The sequence below is a fragment of the Lytechinus variegatus genome, chromosome 13 (assembly GCF_018143015.1).
Source record: "Lytechinus variegatus isolate NC3 chromosome 13, Lvar_3.0, whole genome shotgun sequence".
NCBI lineage: Eukaryota > Metazoa > Echinodermata > Echinoidea > Temnopleuroida > Toxopneustidae > Lytechinus > Lytechinus variegatus.
Genome location: NC_054752.1, coordinates 32115505 through 32137759, shown reverse-complemented (window position 1 = coordinate 32137759; position 22255 = coordinate 32115505). Strand labels below are relative to the sequence as shown.

The 22255-nt window shown below is 36.5% G+C and overlaps 1 protein-coding gene across 3 annotated transcripts in view; it reads right to left on the bottom strand.

Moving 5' to 3' along the window:
* Window positions 1-13573, bottom strand: part of LOC121426043 (SRC kinase signaling inhibitor 1-like) — a 54213-nt gene extending 40640 nt beyond the window's left edge. Inside the window, exon 1 of one of the 3 annotated variants that reach the window (XM_041622178.1) lies at window positions 13480-13573. Coding sequence is in view for 2 of the 3 variants with exons in the window: in XM_041622177.1 (XP_041478111.1) it covers window positions 6641-6707 (67 nt within the window). In the remaining variant the exon portion in view is untranslated. Of the gene's footprint in view, window positions 1-6640; window positions 7914-13479 lie in introns of those variants that run through there. The other 2 variants (XM_041622177.1, XM_041622176.1) reach the window with 2 other exon arrangements.
* Window positions 13574-22255: the final 8682 nt, after the last annotated feature.

The window sequence follows — 22255 nt, the reverse complement described above, 5'->3', positions numbered from 1 at the left end:
AACCAGCATGTCAATTTTTTGTTTAAAGTCTTTTCACTTGCTAATTCTCTATAAATACTAACATCCTTTAAAAGGAAAAGAGCAGTCATGTAAATTTGCTCCTTTCAGCCAGCATTTCAATCGATTTTTATGGTTTGTTTGTTTTTTAAGATACATTACCATGGGAATTACCATGGCTCAACTTGCCCCATGCTGTTTGGCTCAACTTACCCCAGTCCGAACTTAGTGCGAAAATTTTGTATCCACACATTTATTATGCATCCATCATATAAAAGACTATGGCAAGAATGAAGATCCATACCTGGATTAATAATGTTGTTATCACGTCTTTATTATATTAAAAGACTTGTGTGTTTATAAAGCACTTATCTATTTCACACTCTTTTTTACTTTTTTGGCTGAAATTCATGTTTTCCCTCTAAAAAACTACTTTTTGTTTCAAAGTTGAAAACAATGTGGTGGGGTTAGGGGTTATGCTATGGGTCATCAATACATGACACCACCACAATGTCTGACTCATTCATTATTGGCCTGGGGCTGGTGGCTCAACTTGCCCCTATGCTCAACTTACCCCACCTTCCCCTATAACATCTTGAATATCTTTAAGATAAAATTGAAATGTTGTTGTTGACAAAGTTTTGAAAAACTTACAAATAAAGCTGTAAATAGAGACTACAAAATATAAATATCCTATACATTAGAATCTGAATTAAAATACATGCAGCACTTGTACATTAATTCAGCAATCAATGATAACATCCAACTATCCATAGCGCCTTTAAAGTTAATTTATGGATAGTAAATTGGAGTAAAGTAAGTAGCCATGTTAAAATATTTTTGAGATGTAGTGAATCTGGATGAATGGACGACACAGATTCACGCCACATGTCTGAGCTCCACCACCCAAATAATAAAGTGCATGGACACCAGGGCGCGACAAACCCGCTTGCCCGCTTGCCCGGGGCAAGTGAAAATGACGTGCGGGCAAGCACTTCTCAAAGTCAATTGCCCGATCGGGCAAGTGGTTGTTGCGTCTTTTTTCTGTACCGTTCCTCGTTTTTCCATAAATCATCAAAAATCCACACTCAAAATCATGAATAAGCCTTAAAAAATAGCGAGTAGCGCAGTTTCAAATTCCGAAATTGCGTTATTTTTTCTGTACCACGTATTTCCATACATGGTACCAGGTATGAAAAAAATCAATGCAATGGCCGGGAAACAGTTGAATGTAGTATAGGGGTCCATTATGACTACCATCATGTGCAATTTCTAATGCACATTTTCCCCCTTCCGATATCACAATTCTGTGATAAAATAATTAGAATTACACAGGAAATAAATCACAGTCTAGTAACCGCGCATTGGTGAGTTGTCATTCGGCTTTGCTTTTCAAAACGGCCTATTAACATCAAAAATAACTTGCCGTATTTGTTGATTATAACTTAAAATTCATTTGTTTCCCTTTTTGAGGGGATGAGGTAAATATCAGACAATAAATCATCAAACAAAGCTCCATCTATTTTACAAGGCCGGCGGGAGGCTCACGCACGTGCGCATACTAGCTAGCCAGTCTGAGCTCTGTCTCTCTGCCAGAGCTCTGGGGGACAATTCGCTCAGTAAAGGCCTCAATGATGGTGATTTTCTGTTTCAGACAGAGTTTACATTTCGGGTATATTATTCAAAACTTCCAATAAAGTTTGATGATTTCTTCATTGTCATGTATATTTAAGTTATTAATGAATACATTCCCACCAAATTTAGACTCCCCCATGGAGAAATGCAATTTTCGTAGAAGTCTGCGTTTTCAAAGAACTTCAGGAAAAGTTAGGGTATGTGGGCCTTTATTACATGGCCGAGTACAGGTTATTGTACTGGAATAGGCGAAGTAGAAATTAGATATTGAATTCATTTATATCAAAGTTCAACTCACAGTCACACCCACACAAACACCCACACGCACACACAACACACACACACCCAAGATTCTAAGCATAGTGAAAAAAATTACTTAAAAATCATACAATATTAAACAATGTTAGTAATAATTCATTAATAAGTGAACAGGTATTCCTCAAAATAGATAAAAAAGTAGCATGTGAAAACATGTAGATAAAATTATTGACCGAGTGGAACATCATAAAATTATGAAGAAAAGACTTGATGGTTTCCAAATAATTTTTTTTTTAAAACAAGAAAATATGGAAAATAAATGACCATTTCATGGATTTAAAGATGCAAAATGTGAAATTTTAGCCACTCCACTTTTGATGATAAAATAATTTTTTCCGAGTCAATAAAGAGCTGAACATTTTTCACTGGCTTTCTTACTTTTCTAACTACGGTAAATGAAAGCAATTCTAAGGAAATATGGTACGCAGGAAGCAATTTCATGGATTTAAAGATGCAAAATATGAAATTTTAGCAACTTTTGTTGAAGGGTTTTTTAAAACCTTAAATACCCATAAAAAATTGATTTTTTTTCTCCAAAATAAACGTAAAGACTTAGGCCTACGTTGCTGAAAATATCCTTTTCAATGTGTGTTCTTTTATACTGGACATGATTCTCAATTGTTATTTTGTATACCTTAATAAAAACAAGAGTAGTGCCGTCATAATGAAAAATTATTTAAAAAATTGGGCAAGCAGTTTTTTCTATCGGGCAAGCAAATTTTTTCATCACTTGCCCAACAGGGCAAGTGACGAAAACAATTTTTGTAGAGGCCTGGACATGATGACTCAAGAATTATTTATATTAATTGGTTGTAACTGGTAGGAAGCGGCATTTAGTCTTATTTGAACAACAGGTAAACCAACCCTACAACACAAATACGATTGGAAAGTAAATAGTACAGCGTGCCTTAGTATGTACCTAGTGTATTGGGTATATATATCACGTACTTACTATTTTAAAGAGATGGAATGAAGAAGGGAGAGGGGAAAGGGAATAGGAGAAGGGGGAGGTGGAAGGGGAAATTAAATAGTACAGTGTGTCTTATGGGGTGTTGCAAGAAACTTGCGATCAATTGCAAGTATATTTTTGGTCCCTAAATCAATCATATGTCTTGCAGTTAAATTAGTGATTGATTGCTAATCTGCTTCTTGAATCAAGAATTTTGATATGATTTGCTACAGCTAACATGGAACTATCAGTTGTAAAATTGCAACAGAATATTTGCAATTGATCGCAAATATTTTCTTGCAACACCCCTTAGTATGTATCTAGTGTATTGGGTATATATATCATGTACTTACTATATTTAAGATGGATTAGAGAAAGAAGGGGAGAAGGGAAATTAAATAGTAGGCCTACAGTGTGCTTTAGTATGTACCTTGTGGATTGGGTATATATATCATGTACTTACTAATTAAAGAGATGGATGGGTGAGGGGAGGGAAAGAGGAGAGGGAAAGTAAACAATACAGCATGCCATCATGTCTTCATTAGGCGGTTTCAAACCGCCTCGATCACAAGAATCCCAGTTAAATTACGAGAACTTTTTAAGGCTAAACAATACCCGTTAATTATTCCTGCATTCACACCGCCCCGAAACACATCCTTCGGGATAAGTTCCCGAAGTTACGAGCATGCGCAGTGTGGTCTGATAAGCAGGCAAGGCGGGAGATTCAAAATCTCTAGCCCAGCAGCCACCCACGCCGCCGCGCCCAACGACACGCTGGGATAAAAGTTCCCGTAATTTGCTTTCACATCGCCAAAATACCTGCGACCTTGGAAAAATCCCCACGAAAGTTCTCGTAATTTCGCCAAGTACCTACTATTTAGCGGGTATTTTCTTTTGGGGAGATTACGCGTAGTTTGCTTTCACATTACCAAAATACCTGGTATTTTCTGATCGGGGTAAATTTCCCGATCAGAGAATACCTGGAACTGGCGAACTTCGAGGCGGTCTGAAACCACCTTTAGACAGGGAGGGGGAAGGAGGGGAGAAAGAGGATGAGACGTGAGTATCATACCCCTTTCATAAACCCAATTATGCGGCTAATAGCAGCATAATTTGGTCGTAAAATCGGAGGAGGACCAGAGTTATCCGCATTATTTTGGTGCTGCTATTATCCGCATAATAGCAGCATCGGGATCAGATTTTGACTTTATGAACGCATTTCCAAATAATGCGGATAATTGCCATGGTGCGGTCACAAGGTCACCCTTTTCCAACGCAACCGCATCAGAGGGGTGTGTGCGGTTGCCATGACGATTATCCTCCTTTTTCAGGACGGGCGCTCGTAAAAATAGTGCGGATTATTTTCGGAGTTTATGAACGCAATTTTTATTGAATTATCCGCATTACTCTTAGGCGGCTAATTGGAGGATAGGTTTATGAAAGGGGTATAAAATAATGCATTATTGCATTGAAAGCATAAAAACAGATTCTCTCCCATGGACATTATCTTTGGGGAAACAAAAACGGCTTGTATCATCGCATCTAGGATTGTCGGGTCGGGCAATCAAAAACCTCAACCATTCAAGAAAGGGCTCCCTAAATTCCAAAAAGCTCGGGTCCAGTTTACCTGATGTTGTGTGAAAATTAGAGCAAATTTTTCGGATGTTCAGGTAAACTGGACCCGATGTTTCAGGAATTTAGGTGGCTCTTCTCTTGAATAGTCAGGCACACGCAACTGCCTGACCCAACGCGATATGGCACAAGCCAAAAAACTTGCCCCAGTGGGGCAGTGGGGGGGTGTTACACTTAAATGGAAACTGTACCCAGAGAATAGAGAGGGGAGAAAAATAATAGAGAAACAGAATGGGGGAATTTCATATTACAGATCTGTAAGCTAATTAATGATACAATAGCTCTAAGTTGAACATTAATTTTGATGACTCCAAACTCAAAACGATTTCAAGCAAATCATTTGATACTGAAGTTTGGTGCAAGAATTAAACATCAAGAAATCAGAAATTGCTCACATCCAATAATATCACCATATGTTAACATTGATAAAACTGAATGAAAGTTGGACCGTGACATTTGTGCATCAAATTGGCAAATCACAAGTGTCTTCCAATACCTCACAAATATCACATGTCTCGAAGAGAAGGAAACTTTATCTGGCAGAAGTGCTTGTTGATGGCAAATTTTGTGTAAAAAGGGGAAAAATGTGAAAATCAATCAGGCTGCAAAGGGAACAACATTCACGCATTTCACAGTCAATTTGTTGGGGATTCGTTTGAATCTGAATGTATGGTTGTTTTGATGACAATTGTTGATACAATTGATGAATATGTAATGGACCAAAACAATATTTTCTGACAGAGTACACAACCATGGTTCCTTCAATACAATGTACATGTTAAAACTCACATTTTTTTCCCATCAAAACAAAATGCCCACAATGATGGATTTCCTTGTACAGGCAAATAAACTTCTCCAAGACTAACATTTTTCTTTACTTTCAAATTTTAAGATTTTTGTTTATTTTTTTTTTTGGGGGGGGCATAATATTTATTAGGCATAATAAAACTCTGTACCATTTACAGTCAATGTATTATCATTAACAAGGACAGATTGTTCTATACTGGTAGTTTATTGCCCTTTTTTTTCAAATGACAAAAGAGACTTCCACATCGTGGTGAAGGTGCAAAGATGATCCAGAAACTCTCCTTTGTCATTCTCTTGCCTTCAAATCTGACTTATCAAATGGCCTTTTTCTGATATGATATAAATATGCAGAATACAATGTTCCAATAATGGTTCAATGACATTTGCTCCACTGTAAATTCCATACAATGTGGAGCGTTGTGGCCCAGTCGATAAGTCTTCTGACTTTAAAACAGAGGGTCGTGGGTTCCAATTTCCAGCCATGGCGTAATTTCCTTCAGCAAGAAATTTATCCACGTTGTGCTGCACTCGACCCAGGTGAGGTGAATGGGTACCCGGCAGGATTAATTCCTTGAATGCATGAGCGCTGAAAGGCAGCTCTAGCTAAAGCCGGGGTAATAATAATAACAACACGCCTCGGAATAGAATATTTCTAGATAGATGGCGCTATATAAATGCCTATTATTACACTAATCGTATGACCAACTTCAACCCTTGGTTTAACCATGGTTTAACACTACCCTACCCTAAACCTAACATGAAACCCTATTGCAACCCTGACCCTTACCCTGTATCTTAAGGCCACCGCACACCTTACGACTGCTCCCGATCCGATTTTGGAACAAATCGCATTTTGCTCATTTTCTGAAGATGTGAGTGGAACATATCATTTTATTTGAGGTTAAAATTAATAGAAATAATATTATAACCATTTTGAAAGATTGCAAGCCTTTATTTTGAAGTAAAGGCCAAATTGGTTTTAAATCATACGACTGCTATGACGTCATTACGGCTAGATATTAAATTCGCTTTTATTCTAAGAAGGATGATAGCATAGTCACAGATTTGATCATAGGTTTTCGTACGATGATTTAGAACATTACACAGTAAGATATTCCAAGTCTCAATATTGGCATCAAATTCTACATTTTATTCTGAAATCGGGTCGCAGACCAGTCGTAAGGTGTGCGGTCACCTTTAGATGAAATTAAGCCCAGAGCAATTGTTTTAGGAGCAAATGTCGTGTCACTCCATAATACATGTGATAAAGAACATATTAAACATAAAATCTGAAGGGCAAACCTCGGAGTCTCCTCTCCCTCCATGACACAATCAATCTCCAAAACCAAGATTTCTCCTTCTTTTCCATCTTTAATTAGTCGGCTTTCAAGAAATTTCGACTCAGCTGTTTACTCCTTGCAGTCATGCAATAATGTCGGAATAAGCAGCATTCTCCATAACATATAATAATCATAATTCCGTAGTGAGGATGCGATGCTCAAATCATTTGTTACAGTATTATGAATTTATTTGATTAGCTGGCAACGTAACAATGTTTGTATCCATGCAAGGAAATATGTTGATTGTTACCACCGGCGCTGCAAATTATAAAATGTAGTCAGAAATATCTGCTAGCATTATATTCCACTGATAACAATATCCAAGATATTCCCAAATTGAGGAGTTATCAACAATGATTGTATTCCATTTAGGTAATACACCGATAAGTAGCTCCTGTGCTATGAAGTACAAAATATATTCAGATGGACCTGCCAAAGGGTCGTCTGCTCGGAGCGATCTGACATTTTCAATGAGAATCTGTGCGATATTGGGAATCGCCGAGCGGCCAATATGGAGATAATCCCTCCCAGTAGGAGATGTTAATCGTTGATGCCTAGATTGCGGCTTAATGCCACCTCCATTTTCCGTTACAATTTCAGCACCCTCACTCCTACACGCAGCTCGAGGCAAGACAATGTTCTGCTGGGCTATGAGCAACTGTTTTATACACTCAAATCAAGTTCACTCATTTTTCCAGCAGCCTCGGGTTTCACAACATCTTAACAACTTTCAGCCGCAGGTTCATGACGACTCCACGAAACATTCCCTTGCCACATCTCCCGTCAGAAACTGCTCCAGACTTGTTTCGAGTCTCAAGACGGGTCTAAAACAACCACAAGCAACTGTTTCATGCATGTTCACTCCAATCAAGTTCAGCCGTTTTCCCACCAGCTTCAAGTTTCACAACATCCCGACAACATTTAGCTACAGGGTTTACGACTTCAGAAAACATTCCCCAGGAAACTGCTCGCAGACTTGCTCATGTCTCAAGACGGGTCTAAAAGTAACACAAGGAACCCCCAAATCGAGGGGAACCTTGGCAGAAATGCCCCTCCAATTGAACCTAAATTCCTACACTCACAGGCTAATAAGCTGGACAAATGCTGCCAATGAATACTAATACTTATTCCCATTTACCTCCCAGGTTCGGAACAACTACGGCTTTTCCAGAGATTTAGATTTGCACAAGAAATATTCTACTTGTACTCGATCACTTTCAAGGAGTACAAAGGTTGCTTGGAATAATACTCAGCGATTTCTGGGCACATAAAAAAAGAAAGAAGTCATCGGTAGACATAATAAGGATTTTCTTTTCAAGAAGCACAGAAAAAAATTATGCCAACTGGACTTAAAACACTCAACAATAGCTAACAAAGAAAAGATTGAAGGGGAAGAAAGGAAATGGAAGAAAGAAGAGGAGACTGGAAAAGATTTATGGATTTAACCTTTCTTGATAATCAGATTAAAAACAGCCTATTGAAGTGTTCAAACAAGGATTTTTTAGAGAGATTTTTTTTGGTGGAAAGGTTCCCGCCAGCTGGGAATCAGACTTTTGTAGTTTAATAGCAACATGATACTTGAGCACCACAAATGAGATCACAATAAAGAAAATCTATTTCAAACATGTAATCAGATTATGATACATGGAATTTGCAAAATTAGCATTTCTGTTTCATTCCATTTTCCCTTTTCTCCTGGGTTTGAGGCATCTTCTTTCTTTCCCATTCTTTAGGAAATTAAAAATAAAATTCTTCCTCAGAACTTATCCTCATTATTGTCTGATCCGGATTACAGCTAATCCGATCTTATCAGATTGAGAAGCCTTATAATTAGTAACTAGAGAAAGGAGAGGAATATGGGTCTCCATCTGCATGTGTTCACATTAGTCTCGGAGCAGACAAGAGTTCTCCTTAGGCGGTGCTGCACCAGCCCGAGTTTGCTCAATCTCAAGATTTTAGCCAGATCGACCCTCTTCGCAATTAATCTCGAAATTCAAGAAACCCCGTCTCCACCATCGCAAGAAGAGCAATTTCTGCTCGAGCGAGGCACTGATACATTATGGTCTGACGCCCTAAATAAATAATCTCGAGTGCGTCTGCACCTGCCAATTAGCGAGAAAATTCGTAAAATAGCGTGCTATTTTGCAAATAATCCCAAGTTGACTTGGGATAGCAATCTCGAGATTAATCCTACAAACTAGCGTGATAATTGCATCTCCATTACAAATAAATCTTGAGATTGTTCAGATCTGGATAGTTTGCCGGATCAGAATAGCGTGCTTATTTGAAAACTCGGGCTGGTGCAGACGGCCCTTTAGTAAACGATTGTGAGATGATTCACGTCTTTCAAGGGCTGGTCTAAGTTGGTAGGAGAGGGTACACAGATAACCTGATGACCAGCCCAAATCTTTCCAATAGGTCCTTTCTAAATTCCAATCTTACAATTGCAGGGCTCGACATTAGCAGTGGCCCGGTGGCCCGGGGCAACCAAAAATGAGAGTCGGGCCACCAAAATTTTGTAAAAGCCAACACTTGGTGGCCCGGTTGGGCTACCAAAGTTTTGATAAATTGTAATGTTTTCTATTGTTTTAGGGCCACCAAAAATATGAAATTGATGATTTTGGTAGATTGTTTGGGCCACCAAGAAAAAAAGTTAGTGTGGAGCCTTGCAATTGTATCAAGAAAGGGGTATTTACCTACATGTAGCTATTAAAAGAAAGAGAAACATTGTGAAATAAGCTCGATGAATTCAGTATCAAATTTTTATCTACCTGCCAATCGGTCAATCGAGAGAAATCATCGCTCAAAATATAAACATTGAATGTGTACATTGCTGGGTTTGATCTGCTTCTCTCACCTATAGAATAGGGGCAGATAATGACTCAAACTTTCAATCTCAACAAAATGTAGAAAATGGAAAGTGAAAGTTTTTCGAACACTGAGCAGGGATGGGGTGCCTCTTATTTCAACAACAGAGGATAAAATGCCTTATCCGAGGATGAACGTTGCTCAGGTGATGATCAACTTCCCAATCAAATGATAGAAAGCAAAATAATCAAAATGGATCTTCTTAACTAAATATTTTGTCTGTGCAGTGTCAAAAGGACAAATTCATTTGTAAGGGCATGTTCACACTTTCTCCTGTTTCATGGACTCAAGTCGAGTACTATTTTAGTGCTGCTGCTGTAGCTTTTATATTTTTTACAGAATCATGACATCTATCTGTTATACATGATTTATGTATGTTTGAACTGGTCCTCTGTTCTTCATAATTTGAATGTTTATGGTGTATGTTGATGTGGAATGGTAATCAGGGAGGACCGGTATATTTTTCATAATCAATGTACTGTAACAGCAGCTAAACAGAACGACATATTGCAATATAATGCATGACTTTGCAGTAACAAAGGGGATGAGGAAATATTCTAATGGTGAAGGTCTAGAAAATTAATGAAAAACAATAGTGTCTTTTATTGCTGGAAATAGCAATAAACATAAAAATGAAGAGAGATATCACGGCAATAATTCCTCTAAATTAATGTACTGTAAAACTATCTGAAAAATGGATACATGTACATAATCTAATCCTGTAAGTGTAGGTTCTTTCTATGCTTTTTAACCATTACAAAGGGGTAGCTAGAATTGAAAAAAAATTGGAAAATCTGAATTGGAAAGTGATCATATATATAACAAGTGAATCTAGTAAAGAGACTCATGGCGTAGATTTTAACTGGTATTCATAAATATTATCTTACCATCCTGTGACTACATGCATTGTCAATTTATTTTAACAAAAAATACAGTGCATACATTATGATCAAGGTCATATGAAATATATATTGCCAAGCAACAAGCAGCCCGTTAATAGCATAGAGCACACTTATAGCCACAGAGAGAAATGGGGACAATTTATGAAATTTCCAGTTTCAATTGTGCATATGGATGCTGATGATAATGGAATTGTAGTGGTATAAGGGTATATAGTAAGTGCTCAAAATGAGATCTAAATCCATATGGGCAAGATTAATTATATGTGAATGCAGTGTGGCCAAGAGCCTTTCCACTTTTCAGACAGGTGGTTTCTTTCAGCATAATCTGAATGTTACTTGGAAGTTTAATTGATTATTGATCAAACATCGTTCACATGTTAAATATGTTAAGCTGAAAACACATATTACAGTTAAAGCAAAATGATAATGAAGAGTGTTTATTTGTTATTCATTTATTCAGTCTTTTTTATACAGGTTAGCCCTTTAATAAAATAAACAATTATACTGAAGCATACAAGAATATCTATGTTATTTGCTGAGCATGTATCATCTCAAAACATTTGACTCACATAAATGAGAACGAATGAGTGAACCATCTGACAGAGGGAAAGGATAGAGTGAAAAGAAAGAAATAAGACGAAATGGAAAAAAGAAGAATATCACAGTAAGGGAAATGAGGATGGATTTCAGAAAAATGGGGATTATACTTTACGGTATAAGGTCATTCGCTGGGACAGTATAGCCCCCTCGCTTATTTCGGACACGGGATATTATAGAAGTGCGTGCATGCGTCCATTCGAAAGGGGGCATTGACATAAAGCCATTAGTGACTCAGTCCGTTTTGAGCAGGTGCCTTCTTACGCCCTGTGTTTACCCTCCCTAGTCTGGAAGCGCAGACCCTTATAGAGTTGTGATCACTTGTGTGTCAAATAAAGCCTGAAATGCTAGACTACACCCTCGACTCTACACCATACACTGACCCGTAGCAATACGAGCACAACGTGAGACCATCTTGAACTAGACGTAGCCCAAGGCTTTGTATGTATTCATGTTCAAGTGTCAAAACAGAGTCTGGCCTTGAAGACTAACTCATCCCATGGTGCTCTAATATTATTCACACACCCCTATCCACTGATTGACTCATTCTTGTGTGAAGTTAATAGGGGTTCCCTAACACAAAGGGTGTAAAAGATAATGGTGCTGGGGTGTAAAGTAATGTCATACAAAAGATGTGATCCCTAAACACAAAGGGTGTTAACAGTAAATGGAGATAATGAATGTGTTTGTGAGATGATTTTTCTCCTCCATTAACATGTGTACAATGACATTAAGGTCAGAAAGAGGGAGAGAGTTCTGGATCGCTAACATGTGTAAAAAAACTGTCCCCTAAAACCATTTGTGCTACATAACTCCATGATAAAAAATATACAGAGTGGTGGGAAAGGGGGGGGGGTGGGTGTAATTAACTGAGGCTGAATATATTGACTGTTGAAAAGAAGATTGTATAGACACAGAAAGAGAGATAATAAAAAAAAATAGGAGAGCTAGGAGAAAGAGAATTAAAAAGGAGAAAGGCAATTTAAAAAAAACACATTCAAAGAGGCGAATGAAAAAAGAAACGGGGAAACAGAAAGAGATTACAATAAGAAAGAGAAAGAGGAAAATAGAAAATGATGGAGAAGAGGGGAGATGAGAGAGAGAGGGAGAGAGAGAGGGGGGGGATTTTTTGAACGGATATGACTCTCTATGAACATTCAACGATGACTGAGGAATGTTGCATTCATGTGAAGAATGATATCACATTTCAATCCTAGCTGTGGGGGAGAAGGCATCATGAATGGAATGAAAGAAGTGATGGAGAATGGTCTTCAAATTTCAATTCCAAGAACGAATGAGCCACTTGTGTAGTTATTGTGCAAAATGTCCATACCATGGTTTATAGAAATTGGGAATAACCAGGGAGAATTTCCATCTATTACCTTAGTAGACAAACAAAAAAATGTTTGGGCAAGCCTGGGTTTGGGAATAAATCATGGAATTGCTAGGGGAAAAAAAGAAAAGTCTACATCAAAGTTGATTTACAATGAATTGAAAATAAAAATAGTTGATTTGGACATTACATTGGCTTATGTATTAATAGAAGATCATGAAAATGAAACCAACAAAAATTCAGCATAATTCAAGTAATTAATCCTGCAAGCTTTACCACTTTTATTCAATAAATGCATAATCTCCTGCTCTATAACTGGCTTGTAAAAGAGATATTTTACTTTACACAAGATGTGAGCACTCAACTGAAACAACTCAGATTTGAATCTTCAAAGTACGGGCTAGGAGCCAGGCAAATTACCACTTCATTTGGCAATGATGCCTTGATTCAACTACGTGTACAAAATTTGGAAAAATAGGATCACAGGAGAAATATAAAACTAAGAGAAAAGGTAAAGTCTGACAAATGAGAAAATAGGAACAGGTTACAAATAAAATATTAATTTACAAGTACCATGTACACTGAAGTAGATCCTCAAGTTTAAAGTACACATACACATAGAATGATAGAAACAAAAGAAACAAGTGTCATTGAAAAAGGAACAAGTGTTTCGGAACAACAATGACAGCAAGAGTACATGGTTGCTACATGGTCGAGTTACAATTTCATGCCTCAATTGCTTTATTGCACATACTCAATCACATGGTGGTCTCGCTAGCTGGTATCGTTCAAAATGATTTTTCACATTTTTATTTTTGCATGTTCCGAGTCCCTGATTGATGCTAAGCATATATGTATAACGAAATGAAAAGGAACTAACATTACAGGTTGGGTCATCAGGGAATAACATATATGTTATCACATACAAAAATTATGTTTATGAATACCCCAATCTGAGGATAATAGAAAAAGATATTGCATTAATACATTCTAATTATATTCATTATTGATTAAAAGATACAATATACATGTAAACCCAAAGTAAGTATTTGATGACATAAACGTAGTAAGGAATGATTCATTTATCAATACAACACTTACCTAAAAAAATAGCACCTCCAAATAAATAAAAATATTTTTCTTCAGTATTGTCTGAAAAAATTGATGAATGGGATGCCAAACTGCCACAATGATGACTTGAATATTAAATCCAGTGATATATCCAAAGTATAAAGCCCTTATAGTGTAGTCCTCGGTCTCATATAACAGATACAGATACAGTGAACTTAAATTGGAAACATGCACGTTTCACTCACAAATTGACATCTATTCGTTGCTCTCGCTCACGTTGGAGTCACCTCTCCCATAACAAATTCAGTCTAAATTCGAGCGGAGGCCTGCGATGCCTTGAATAATTCGACAGGAGGCTCCAGCGCATGAAAACAAAATGAAAATCCTTGTTCTGCTACCTAGCTGCGAGGGATGTTGCGGCCATGCCCCGCTGAACTCGGGCGGCGGAATGAAACACAAGGGGGAGAGCGTAATGGACCATGCGTGGCCAGAATCAACAATTGAAACAAGGGGGGTTTGAATGGTTTGTATGTACCCCAATAGACACCTGAAGACACAATGGCCAGTCAGGCAACTTGGCACCGTACTGTGCTGATGCTGTAACTCACAAATGAACCATACACATGTGCTTGCTCACAAGTTAGTCTCAAAATCCAAACCTTCTCAATCCTTCAGTGCTTAATCATGATAATTCTTAACATTTCCTGTGATATAATCACAAAATTCATGATTTGCTGGTGTTATCAATGTAGACTGTAAATTGTTACATGTTTGAAACAGTCTACAGTAAGTGAGATGGTAGGGTTTGGCATCAAATGCATCCTGAAAACATCTGGGTCTGCTGGTAGACTAGCCAAGGATGGAGCTGTGTTTACTCTTCACAGATTGTTCTACTGTTTTCAGAGGCTGATTGGGTGAAGGGCTGAGTAAACTTGAATAGGAGAAGGGAACAATGACCCAGTCTGCCTGATCCATGTCATTGCATGTCTTTACAGTCTAGTAAACATTTCAAGGTCCTTCACAGTCCTCAGGCCCCCATGACTAATAGTTCAAAGAATACAAAACAAAAGAAAACTTATGTATCCTTGAGGAGTGGGCACTTCTCATCCAAGTGGTATCTCTTTCTGACAACAAATATGGTGAGATGCATTCTTGAGATGGAAAACAACTCCCCTGCCCCCTCCCCCACTAAAAAAATCATCCCAGTTCATCTCACTTCTGTTACATAATCTAGTGGTATATAAACATACTATTACACTGTATATTCCATGGATGTTTAAAAACACATACAGGAAATTGTTGTAAAACAAACCATTGTTCAGAACCAAACCTGTTAAATATTTTAATTATTTGTGTGATTCATCTTGTATATGTATTGCATAATGAAATTCAGATGCACATGTATGTACAGTATGTCAAATAGCTGATAGGCCTACACAAAAAAGTAGGCCTAGTATACTTGATTGACACACCCCCTCTCTCTGAACCCATGTAAAATGTATTTCTAAAGGTATAAGGAGAAAATTAGGCAATAACAGCACACTATTAGATAAATTTAAAAATACTAAAAATGTCATACAAAATGAAGACCAAATATGTAACATGATTTAAAATAATTTAGAAAAATACATTCATTTAATCGTTAAAAAATACTGTACATTGAGTTGCCATAGACTTACACATACCAAGAAGTTAATACCCCCTTTAACTTTTTAACCATATACTGAACCCAAATCAACCAGTACTGCTTACAAAGCAACATATGTGTAGAAATGACCATCACAATTCTTTTGCCAAGGTTTCAAAGTCTAAAGGCTGGAATAATTATCATATATGCAGTCGATAAGCTCTATACTCACTGACCTTTCCATGCACATACATCCTTTAGGCTTGATACTCTAGCTGTTGCTATCTTGCGCTTTCTGCAGCTCCCCTTGTCATTAAACTATCACGATTTCACAAACAAATATCACAAATATTACTGCTCCTTTTGTTTTGCATCCCTAAGGAAATGGCTGAAACAAACCCAATATTTCCACCCAGATTCACACTCATCATTTATACTCGATGAATATAAAATATAATCCTGTTTTCTTCTTTGTCAAATTTCTCTGTAGCTCTATAGCCATTTCATGAACAATTGACGTAGATGCACCAGAAAGACAATCACTTCAAACTGTTTTACGGAACAAACTTTTCCGCAAGAGAGCGACTTCAATCCTATCGATTCCTTGAATTGAAAAAAAGTGTTCCAAGTACTTATGTTTGGGATGGTCTTTGTGCAGTTGTTATTGTATTGTGACTAATGATGAATGGCATAGCTCTATCTACTAATGTAACAATAGCATGAAGATAAATCAGTGGCCCTGTATCACAAACATTTCAATTGCCCATATGGTTGACTATTGTGTTTGCTTACATTATATAGTGGTCAATGCAATCAATCACAAAAGTCAGGCCAATGATCAATCACTGAACTATGTGTTAGGGTCCTGGGCCCCATCTTACAAAGAGTTATGATTGATCAAAACAATCGCAACTATGGACGGCCAGCAACGTCAACATCTATTATGCACGTATGTTCAAATTATTTTCTAGCTAAGATATATATTCTTGCATTCATTGTTTTCTTGAAAAATTCACTGCACTTCTCTTTGCATATAAAGGACATTTTGCAAATTTTTCATAGAAAAAATTATGACACTAATGGATTTCCAAAGAGTTACAGTTGATCGGATCAATCGTTACTCTTTGTAAGACGAGGGTTCTGGTGTCACTGTAAAAATCCTATTATAAAAACATTAATCAGGGAATTTTATGCTCTATATATTTTGCGATTAAGTGATAGTATTGCCCCATCGATCGATTTCAGTTTTAAGTCAGATAAATTTGATGCATTTGCCACTTTTTGTTGTCTGTTTTGTCTGGGTTATTCTGCTACTTCAATAGCAATGTGATTAGGGCAAAAAAATTAATCATGGTATGAGTACCACTACACAAATGTATAATCCACTGAGTTTACCCTGTTGTATCTACCTTTCAATGTAACACAACTCATGAACTTTGATATTTCAAACTAAAATTGATGGCCACTATTCTTTCATTCCTCTTTTGAGCTTTGCTTTCTTCCTTGAGAACATAAACTGAGAAGAGAACCACACATGACATCCTAAAATTGAATGGGAAAAGGTAAAAGAGCTTTGATATCTACATGTATTGTTGCAAAACTGGTATTTATAACTTGCTTCTTGGAAGTAAATATCTGAAATGCCACAACATGCAAAATAATTTTTGTTCTCGGCTTCTCGCTGTCAGTATTCAATCCAGGCTCTTGACAAACGGCCACCACCCACATGAGCCTATTTTTGTATTTTGGATTTAGAAGTGATTATATACTTCAGCAAGTATTTGCTTTTCACATAAGATCAGTTTCCTTTGTGTGCAATAAACATGTATCCTCATACACAGTACACAATGTATGAAAATACCAACTTTTAAACAATTTTTCCGCATCTACGATTTAACCAGAGACTTTAATTAGTTCTTTCCTTTTCTATAATCACATATTTTCTTATTTTATTGCAAACATGAAGTCTATATTCATTTTAGCTCACAATTATAGCTTGAACTGAAATACATGTAAATCTCTTTCTACAAAATAAAATTGAAATTAAATTCTGAAAATAAAGACAGAAAACAAGTTCATATCTTCAGAAGAGATAATGCATTGCAATGATGGAGGCAACTCAGGCAAGAATAATATCACTGAATTGACTTCACTAGCATAGAATAAATAACGAAAAGAAATAGATATGAGGATTCTCTAACATCTTCTTGAGAGAGAACTAATTTTCAAAATTATTAAAGGTAATATCTAAAATGAGTTTTTGCCACTTCCCTGGGTTATTTGGACCTTCCACAACCTATGATACTGTGTGAACAAAGACATGGTCAATTGGCTGGAATTTATATATTTTGTACACAATTCATCTTTCTAAAATTATGCTTTCAACCCAATATTTTTACAGAGACAAAAAAAAACCTCAAGTAGAACTTTTTTCCATAACATATTTGATTTTGAGCAAAATATTTGAAATATACGATTCATTAACTTCAAATCAGGTCGCTTGTTATCCTTCTGCACGGAGACCAGCAAGCCATATAAATCAATTTTCCGAAACATTCAACAAAATTAAGATATCCCACTGAATGGACCATTAATTTGTTTGTTCATAATAGAGGGGACATCAAAATACATTTACAAAATCTTGAATAATAACAATGTTCTGGTTTATGAAGTGCTTAATACGGTGGAACAGTGTTATCTCTGAGCTTAAAGGAATGTTATTGTCCACAATATAGCTGAACAGTACAAGCCTCATTCAATGAACTCACATCACGTTAATCAATCCTTAACGGTACATCCTGGAACACAAAACGCAATTCGAAACGTTGTTCTGCTGCAAGCAATCTAGATTCATTCATGGTTCAGCTATGTAAAACGTAATATGAAACGTTGTTCTCCAGGCTACATAGAGTGCAATGCAAGTCAACCGTCTCTTATATTAAAAGCATGTTCACTTGATCTACGAGTAGGACCAACCTCTTTCTATCCATTTAAAACAACTGTATTTATCATTTTACAATGTGACTAATGACAATTGAAAAGTACAGTGAATTGTTTTTTATCATGTGGGTATTTCATAAAGCTATTTGTAAGTTCTGTACAACTTTATGAATGACAGGTGATCATCTCTTAGGAGCAAAGTCATTTTCGTTGCAAATTTGGAATGTATAATTTCCCAAAAGAAAGTGTCACCAGTCGTGCATATAGTCATTCATAACTTACTAACAGCTTTATGAAACCGCCCCAGAACTTAAAATCATCCAAATAATAAAATGTTATTTTAAGTTATACAGTTATTTGTACAACATTTGTCATTGATATCAGATATTTTGATAATGAAAATAAAAGCAGAGCTCTATAAAATAAGAGATGCAAACGATCAGTATTGTAACCATTTCAAAGGAAAGAAATGAAGGTAATTTTCATAAAATGAATAGTTTGTTGGCTGTGGCAAACCATATACAGAAAATTCCAACCAATTGTAAAGCTACTTTTTGTCACAGTGGCAATATTACTGTGGTCATTTCAAATTTACAGAATAAAAGAACATCAGCTTTGCTAACAATACCATATTTTAGACTTTACAGTAAACTGTATACTGAAAATAACAACCTTGTGTTAAGTTCCTTTTTGTCACAGTGACAATATCACTGTGGTCATTTCAAATTTACAGAATAAAAGAACATGGGCTTTGCTAACAATACCATATTTTAGACTTTACAAAGGAATAAACCCCATTGGTCTGAAACCAATATCACTTCCCTTCGAGGGAGACATTTCTGTTACTTTGTGAAACATCTTTTGTCAAAAGAGCCAGCTAAGTGGTGGTGGGGTGGGGCGGGAGGTATAGAACAGGAGGGAAAAATGAAGACAATTTCATTCAGGGAGGTCCGGAACACGAAATCAACACCCCTTTTTTCAATCGAACAATGACCCGGGCAGGATTCAGTCAATTCCTCATATTTACATTTGAATCCAAACTGAAACAGAATCAAAATCTTTTTGCCCCGCGTGGCAGTTTGAGAAGATTTGCGGATTTTGAATCACCCTGGCCCCATGTAAGCGATTTTATACATTTGGTATCAGTTTTCAAGATGGAGGGATTCAATGGGAGGTGAAGACAAAATACCTGACAAATCGCAACTTTGGTTTCATTCAGGTGAAGGTGGGAAAGATGGATCAAAATTCTTGCGGAAATGAAATTTTGGTGACAAAACTTATCCACAATGACTTTTCTAAAATGCCTTTCCTCATGTTAAAGGTTTGAGGATGAGGTGTTTCTACGGTTGCAGGGAAAACTAAACACATGCTTTGTTTGCTGCAAGTAACATTGTTTACATAAAATCAGCAAGGCAACATAAGTTGCTTTCTAATTTTATTGGAGTTATGGTATTCAAGAATTTCATATGTGTAAATGTTTAAAAGTCCTAAAATTGCCAGTAAAGGTGCCAATCACCTGATTTTTATCCCTCTGTTATTACATTCTTGCCTTTACTACACTAAAGGGGATGATGAATACTTAGAAGAGACAAAGTGACTGTTTTTACTACATGTTTATAACTTATTATCTGTTGATAAGCTGTACTTTTTCTAATGTAAACTAATAATGTGTATGCTGCTTTTTTATTTCTATTTTCAAACTACTTGTATTGTTTATATGTGATTTGTTACACAAAATCATGAAAACCCAAATAAAAAACTTAAAAAAGAAAAGTTGCCAATGGAGGGATCAAAGCTTTTAAGTTGTTCTCTTCAAAGTTACATCTCTGATGGGCAATTCCACATCATACATATACATTCAGAGCAAGGTAGACAAGGCCAATTACAAAGAGTAATAGGCATATAAGCTCTCCCAACATTATAACCTTACCAATGCTAAAGTCCGGATAGCCGATGTCATCAAGAATAATTATTGTTGATTCATGGCAATGTGGAGGGATGTGTTATATTCACAACCGTATGTGAGTCATATAATTGGTAACTAATTAACTGACCAATTGGTCAATTACACTGACCTTGCTACACATTACAGACCAAACATGAAGGTCTACACATATATTGACCAATGCATCATCTGTTAAGAGACAGAATCTCAACAGACTTGGACAGTTTGTTTGACCATTCAAGTAGGTCCATGTTTGACAATGTGTGGTTAAATGGACTCTACAACTTATGAATAAAATAAATGATTATGTTGCATTGACATTATACTGATGTATAATTGGAACTGGCAAGAATTTCTTCAAACATTCCAATCAAATGACAGGAAAATATTTTCATAATTTTTTTTTTTTGGGGGGGGGGCTACACTCTAAAAACAAAAACATGATAAATGAGACAAAGTACCGAAAAGTGTGACAATGTGTTATACCCTTTATAAAAACATAGTCAGTCCTTAGCAATATTAAGGGGTGATTTATCTCTCTCCACCCTTTTTGGACTTTATATTTTGAACGAAAATATGATAACAACATTGATGTATCTTTTCTATTCTTCCATTGCAGAAAAGCAAAAAAAATATTTCCATTTATCTAACAATAGTATGAGATTGCCCTTTAACAAATATGTCTGAAATGCTGCAAGCAAGTAATTGATCTATTGACTCTCAACTCGCAAACAAAGTTCATGGAAGGCAATAACCAAACTGTTGTTGAAATTAATAAAAGCTGTTGCCAAGCAACCAGGGGTAAATCATTAAACTTGTACAAATTACACATATAAGCATTTCAAGGGCTGGTTGGAATCAACCAATTACTATATGCCAGTAACACAACATTATAATTGAATTGGTAATTCAGCTTTGATTGATAGCAAATTCAAATTTTTAATATGGATTGTTTCTAATCAGAATTTTCACTAATTGTTTTGCTCATTATTTGCTTTTTTATTGTCAATCAACAAAAATCAATTTCTTATCAGCCAGGAGAAAACCTGTACTCCCCTACGTCTTCTATCTCTCATTCTATACCCCCCCCCCCCCGATCTCTTTGACTCTCGGGGCAGATGCTGGAGAGTGAAATGTATTGTAAACAGGTGAGAAAATTCAAGTTTAAAAATTCCTCATCATCTACACAAGCAAATCAAAATTCACTCTAGGGAGAGAACAAAAAGAAGAAGTGAGTGTTATGGAAAAACATGTGAACATGTTTATATCATTGTTGTATCTTGATTAATGAAAGGATGTAATTGATTAATGAAAAGTCCTTTGACCTATTGATGAGGATCCATTCAATAAATAAATGATATAACTTGACAGATGGGAGGTGTCTGTTCTAAAGATGAAACAGCACTCAGCAGATATGAACAACATACGCAAATCAATTCACAAACAAATAGAGGTAGGGTCTGTACAAATGGTGTACCTAGGATTTTTCACAAGGGGGGGGGCAAAAATGTCTGCCCAAAAATTTGACAAGCAAAAAAAAAAAGGTCTTAAAACCACAAATGTAGAATTTTGTACTAGAAAAAAAAATGACAAGCCCCCCCAAAAAAGGTCCAAGTTCAAGCTCGTCAGGGGGGGGGCAGGGATACGTCCCTTGCATGGCTTGTGACTTGTCAGCAGGGGCAGACTCCACCCTTGCCCCCCCCATAGGTATGCTAGTGGTCTGTACATCTTGCTTCTTCAAGTTCCTGCAAGAAGGTCCATAAAGCATGGATCCTACTATCCTCAGGTCCAAGTGAGAGATCACGACACATAAGTCTGTCTTTAATACATTGTGTCAATTTCAAATGTAACATCTTAATACCAAACAGTTTGTGTATTGGAATAATGGAATCATCTACCTTATACCAAGGTTTTTTTACCTGACTGCTAAGCATGAATGCCTGTGAGCAAGCAACCAGGGGATCAATAGCCTAAAGTTCTTTCCGAGGGACCTGGTAATGAGGATAAATGCCTTACCAAAGGGCCTTAACTCTAGCTTACACTTGTATGCATGTAATTTGTAAATAATTTAGAACTTACATTTAAGATATGGAGCAGAAGAGTGCATAAGATAAGGAGCAGAATTTATTGATCATGATAAGTGTTTTGCAGGTATGACGTGTGCAGCACCAGGAAACATACTACTTATAAGTATAAACAGTTCTCGAGACTCTGTTACAATCAATCAAGGAAATCGTTCGCTGACCTTACTATATGAATGGAATTAGTAAAGCTTCAAGCATCAACAAATAGTA